This window comes from Somniosus microcephalus, chromosome 7, assembly GCF_052327205.1.
Source record: "Somniosus microcephalus isolate GS21.2 chromosome 7, FLI_Smic_1.0, whole genome shotgun sequence".
Lineage (NCBI taxonomy): Eukaryota > Metazoa > Chordata > Chondrichthyes > Squaliformes > Somniosidae > Somniosus > Somniosus microcephalus.
Window position 1 is genome coordinate 179577924 of NC_140993.1, and position 6000 is coordinate 179583923.

At 41.2% G+C, this 6000-nt stretch overlaps 1 protein-coding gene across 1 annotated transcript in view; it reads left to right on the forward strand.

Moving 5' to 3' along the window:
• Nucleotides 1-3457, forward strand: part of LOC147115036 (uncharacterized) — a 57386-nt gene extending 53929 nt beyond the window's left edge. Inside the window, exons 5-6 of the mRNA XM_085993973.1 lie at nt 2374-2491; nt 3248-3457. Coding sequence (XP_085850099.1) covers nt 2374-2491; nt 3248-3388 — 259 coding nt within the window. The 3' untranslated portion in view covers nt 3389-3457. The remainder of the gene's footprint in view (nt 1-2373; nt 2492-3247) is intronic.
• Nucleotides 3458-6000: the final 2543 nt, after the last annotated feature.

Consider the following 6000-nt stretch of genomic DNA (forward strand, 5'->3'; position numbering starts at 1 on the left):
GGATGGAAAGACTAAGTGGGCCAGGGGTTCTCATACGCTGGAAATCAATTGCCCAATTAGGGGAACATTGCATATTTTTCCCACATCAAATTGGAGTTGGGTGGCTAACACGAAAAGCGTCTGACACGCCCCCAGCCTGCCCCATGGCAAAATCGAGACCTATGCCTCTATTTATAAAGCCAAGGATCCCGTATGTTTTTTTTAACAGCCTTCTCAACTTGTCCAGCCACCTTCAATTTTATGGTCCGAATGGTTTACCAATGAGCTTTTGGAGAAAGATGCTGCAGTTTTCTACTGGAAGAAATTAAAATGATCAGATATGAATTAGTCCACCAGCTGAGCTGGAGTTAACTCAATGATGGAACAGTTAAACACTTTGCAGAGTATTTGTTCAACACAGAGTTTGCTGAAACTGTTATCTTGACTGTAGGCTCTAGCAGAGATGAAGTACCCATCCCATCAACTACCATTGAGCTTTTAAATGCCAGTGCCTCTGAATAAGCTGACAGTAATTTGCTCAAGGACTCTGTAAACAGATTTACCATGTTTTCTAAATCTTGTCAAACACAAAAATTAGTGAATTTATTGGTACGAAATCCAAAAAAGCTTGGAGCAAAATAGAACATAAGGGCCAATTTTATGAATGTGGATGAACCCTCCCACATCAGGAGCACATATTGGGAAATCACAGGCATGATTCCTGCGATTTTCCAATTTACACTCCCAGCAGGTGAGATGTTGTGTGGAAGAATTTGCACTTTGGCTTTGGTTCCTATTCTCTGCCATTTACTGTCACCACTATACAATGTCATATTTATCTGAATAGGTCAAGTACCTTGTTTCCTCTCACTGAGGCAGAAAATTAAAGTTATGTCAACTAACAACCTATTAGAGCGCAACATAAGATGCTGTTTCCTGGAATATTGGCTTTACTGCCTGAGCAGTGTTTGTCCACTAACCGTTACGTAAATGTCCAAAATGCCTTAATGCCTGGCAATCAAAAAACAGCTCCTTCATTTTTGATATATATATAAAATAATGAATGTCTTTGTCATAGGTGTTTCCCTACCTTGCTGAAGAAGTAATTTTGGTCACAGCTTAAGTTGGCTGTTTGCTGAAGCTCCACTTACAGCATGAGAAGACATAACAGCATGCCACACGTCTTCTGGCACTGGGCCAGCTTGCTCTTAATGATACTTTACTCAGTAGTTGTCTGTCTGTCTGTAATGCAAAGTTGTTACCAAACCAAGGTTAAATGATTTGAACTGCGTCTCCTAAAATGAAGGATTTTCCGTGTTCTCCAACAATTAAAATTTTAATGAAATGAACAAGCAAGTGCTTAAGAAAAGAAAATAGGGGTTTCTGGTTGCAAGAACCAGAGATATATAATACATTTGGAAGGAAGCCAAAATCAACTTAAGAAATATTTCATTCAAGTGTAGTGACTGACTTGAGATTTGACAGTCCAGTTTTGAGCAGACTGTCCAGAATTTGACTCTATCACCAATTTCTAAAGTGTGAATTGAACATCAAAAATCATTTTTTTAAATAGATACCCACTTCCGTGGCTGATCACATGCGGACACTGAGGATAAAATTCAACTTTGGTAGGGACATAAGGCAGATGGAAGTCTATGGAAAGGAAAATCAGGCAGGGCGTATAATGGACGGCCAAAGTGCTACTGCCCGATAATGCTCCTGCGAAGCGCCTTGGGACATTTTACTACGTTAAAGGTGCTATATTAATGCAAGTTGTTGTTGCCTGTTTTGCATCTCCACTGAAGTTGAATTTTTACCCCCATTAAATCTTAATCAGCAGTCATACAAACTTAAAAACTCAAGTTAAGATCCCACTCATGCCCCTCACCTGAAATGCCTGTCTGGTTTTGGACTTGATAAAAAGGTGGCAACCTTATTCAGTCCAACTCTTTTCCTCTCCTGACTCTTTGTTGGGGTACAGCTCCACAGTCACCAGTTGCCCTCCCGTATCTCATCCAAAATGCCTATTGTGTGTGAGCCTTGATGTGAGATGTCAGCAGGATAATTGACCAAGGGGTTGAAATTACAGGCATGGCTGAATCTGTCCTTACCTGATGTCACTAGATAATGATCAGGAGTGGGAATGCTGACTGATTGTCCCTTGTCTAAGCCAGGTCTCATGACTCAGTTGTAGTAACACCATCGCTGCTCAACTGGGATCAGCTAACTTGAAAATCCAATTTTAACAAGTGAAACAAGAAACTGAAATGAGCTGTTAAATGCTGCTGGTTTTAATGTTGAGAATAATCTTGACATTCACAAATTTTCTTTAATACATAAATGTCATGATCCTTTTATGAGCCTCTGCAAACTAAAGCTGTCTACATTTTCTAGGGTTACCACAGCAGGTGGACAAAAATGTCTTATTCACAAGGGAGTGGAAATACTTGCCAGGATTGGGAAATCTAAGACCGTGGTTGAGGACGCCAAACATTTGGCAAACGCCTGGAAGGTATAGATCAACACTTTTGCCGAGCTCCTATCAAACTAAACTCCATGGCCTAGAAATTCAGCCAAGGAGTGCCCGTTTTTTGGGCGTTAGCCGGCTTATTAAGCTCCCAATATGACGGGCAGGAAGTGCGCCACCCACCATATTGGATGCGCTGGCAGCGGTAATGGATGTCGGGAACATTTAAAGTCCAGAATAACTTATTCAAATTCGGATTCTGCACGTCTTGCAGGACCTGTTTTCGATTTTTAAATGCTCCAGCGCTTCACTCGGCACGAGCTGAACTCGCCCAGCGCAACGTGGCACTAACTGGCAGGAAGGCCCCCATACTTACTTGAATGAATGTGGAGCTGAGAGGAACAGGGGTGCTCCTGCTGACCCCATGCTAAAAGATCGCGGGCCACCCCACCTCTATTACATTCACCCTCTCCCCCCCAGCCGCAGCTACCTCCTGGCCCGATTGCCCACCCTTCCTCACTTCCCTGAGGGCTGCTGCGATGCCAGCAGTGTCCCAATCTTCAGTTACACTCCGCCGGCAACTCTGCACAGCTCGCTAGCTCCATGGAAATGAGGCCCGAGGCCCAATAGCAGGGACACCTCGGGCCTCACCATTCAGGTGCAGGGATTATATGCTGCACCTCCTCCCCGCACTCTCAGAAACGGGCGTGCCTGAAATTCTAGGCCCATGAGTTCAAGCTTCATGAAAACTTTGATTGAATTTTTTTTTTGGTAACCCATTATTTTTGTTTTATGCTGTAGGTAGAGGAAGAAAGACCAGCGTATAAAAGAAAAATGCTTGAATTTATTCGTGCATGCGGTGAAGATTATGACGTTTTAATGGACAACTGTCATGATTGCACAGAGAGAATGATGGAACTCACTAACATGTCTTACTTTTAGGCTGTGATCTTTTTAAATCCAATTTCTGAATTACTTGGCGGTCAGGTCACACCAAACTGATGTGTGGATTTTTGGTCATATTTTAAAAACTATATATTTTTTCATAAATATTATACTTTATCAACCTAATTTTCTTGTCCTATCTATTTCTTGCTTATTGTTATAGACATATTTTAAATTGAACGTATATGTGAGTTAATATATAACAATAATATTTCAAATCCTAGCAGCTATAAAGTGAACATTTACGACAAATATGACTTACTGATTTGTCAAAATTCATTATTTTCACAAAATCGGTTTGATCTGTGATGCAGAATATGGAGAGCAGGATTCTATTAATTCTGCAACAGAGAACTAATAAATCCCTGAACCAAATAACATAAACCCTAGAAATACTGAAGGAGACTAGGGAGGAACTTTTCATACATTTCCTATAATCATGAAAGTATCATTGGGTACTGGTAGAGTTCCACAGGATTGGAAGCAAGCAAATATAGTAATATATTTAAAAAGCGGGGAACAAATCTGACCCAGGCAATTACAGGTTCAATAGCCTAACATACGTATAAATCAATAGCTTAATAAGAAATGGCCAGCATGGATTGGCAAGGGGACGATCTTGCTTGACCTTGAGTACGTCACAAATAAAGCAATAGTGACTCCCTGTGGTATATTTATTTGGATTTTCACAAAGCTTCTGACAAGGTTCCGCATGAAGGATTTGTAATAAAACTAAAATCTAGTGTAGAACATAAATAGCTGGAAAAAAAAGGAAACAGAACGAGTCATGAGGGGTATAGTGTCAGACTTGTGGGGGGTGGGGTGGGGGGAGTTGTTAAGTGGAGCACCTGAAAGGTCAGTGCTTAGATGCCTACTGTTTCTTATCTAATAAATGATTTAAGTGCAGAAACCAAATATAAACTTTTAAAATTTACAGATAACACTAATATTGGGAGAATGGTTGGGACAGGAGATACAGTTAACAATTTACATAAGAAATTAGGTCAGTTAGACAACTGAACAGATAAATGACAAATGGAATTTAATATTGACAAGTGTAAAGTATTGTACATTGGGTGAAAATGGTCAATATAGGTTAACAATGAAGGGAATATAATTAGCACAGAGAGCCCTAGAAAGCCCTAGGAAGCAATTAAAACAAACAGAATGTTGGGATACATAGCCATTATAGTGAAGCATAAGTGTGCAGAGTTATGTTGTGGCTTTATAAAGCACTAGGCAAACTACATTTGGAGCACCGTGTACAGGTTTACTCACGGTGCTTCAAAAGAGACCTTAATGCTTTGGAAAGGAAGTAAATAAGAGTAACCAGAATGATACAGATTGTAAAGAAAATGTGCTATAAGGAAAGACTATAATCTAAAGAGAAGCTTAAAGAAGTGGAACTAATGTCAGCACATAAAGTATTAAATGGTATAAGTAAGCTGAAGCCAGAACATTACTTCAAAATAAATAAAGTCAATAGGACCAGAGGATATAAATTTAAATGAATAAAAAGTAAGGTTACAATAGTTTTTTAGGGAAAAAGATATTTAATCAAAGGGCAACAAACATTTGGAATATTCTACCAACAAAGGTAATAGAGTCAATAACATTAGAGTATTCAAAATGCAGTTGGATGCAAGGTTTGGATGAGTTTAGATAGGATGAATGGTCTTTTTACGTCCTTAACTTTTCCTAATTCTCTCATAACATGCGCGATCACGTACAGGGTCAGCAACTGCACAGACACTAAGGGCTGGATTTTTCCAACCTCAGCGGGTCCAGGGTGGGTGACGTCAGTGGCGTGTGTCGATCCCGGCCTCCAACAAGATATTCCGATGATGAGGCTTGTTAAACCCGCCCTACGAGGTTCCCAGCCAATTAATAGGAAGCGGGTCTGATGATGTCATTGGATGACGCGTCATCAGCCGGTTTCCTTAAAGGGGCCATGTCCAAATTGATTTTGACAGTTGTGCTGTCAGTGTTCTGCAGCACTGAGGTGATGCAAACACTGACAAGCACTGCACAAAGGTGCACGGCTGCACCCAGGCTCTCCCATGACTCACAGTACGCAGGGAGGTTCTTTCCTTTCCAATGGGTGGAAGACACCTCCCCAGGACACCAGCGCAGCCTGGCTGCACATTGCACAGGAGGACACAAGCAGGGATGTCGTCAGGACGACTAGGCTGCAGTGGTACAAACCTTTCAATGATCTCAGTAGATCACGAAACGTTACTGCAAAGCCACACTCAACCTTATTCTGCTGTGTCACTCATCACATCCCCATTACTCTGCCTTCCCTACCCTACTCCTGCACATCTTTACTCACACCAACTTACCTTGCACCTCCACCCATCCCTCTCTATCTACATTATCACTTCCCCATCTCACTAGCCACCCCTCACACTCACGCTCATCCTAGTCCAATCATACCAACTAACAACACACAAAGGTAGGCACTTGGGTGGTTTAGCCAATGTTCATGTAAAGTTTCTGGTAATGTGCTGTCAAACATTGAAATCTTTATTTTTAACACTTTGCGTTCTTGGACAGATTTGATGTGCACCTTTGAAAGTGAGTTGCAGTGAATGGTGAGACATAACGTC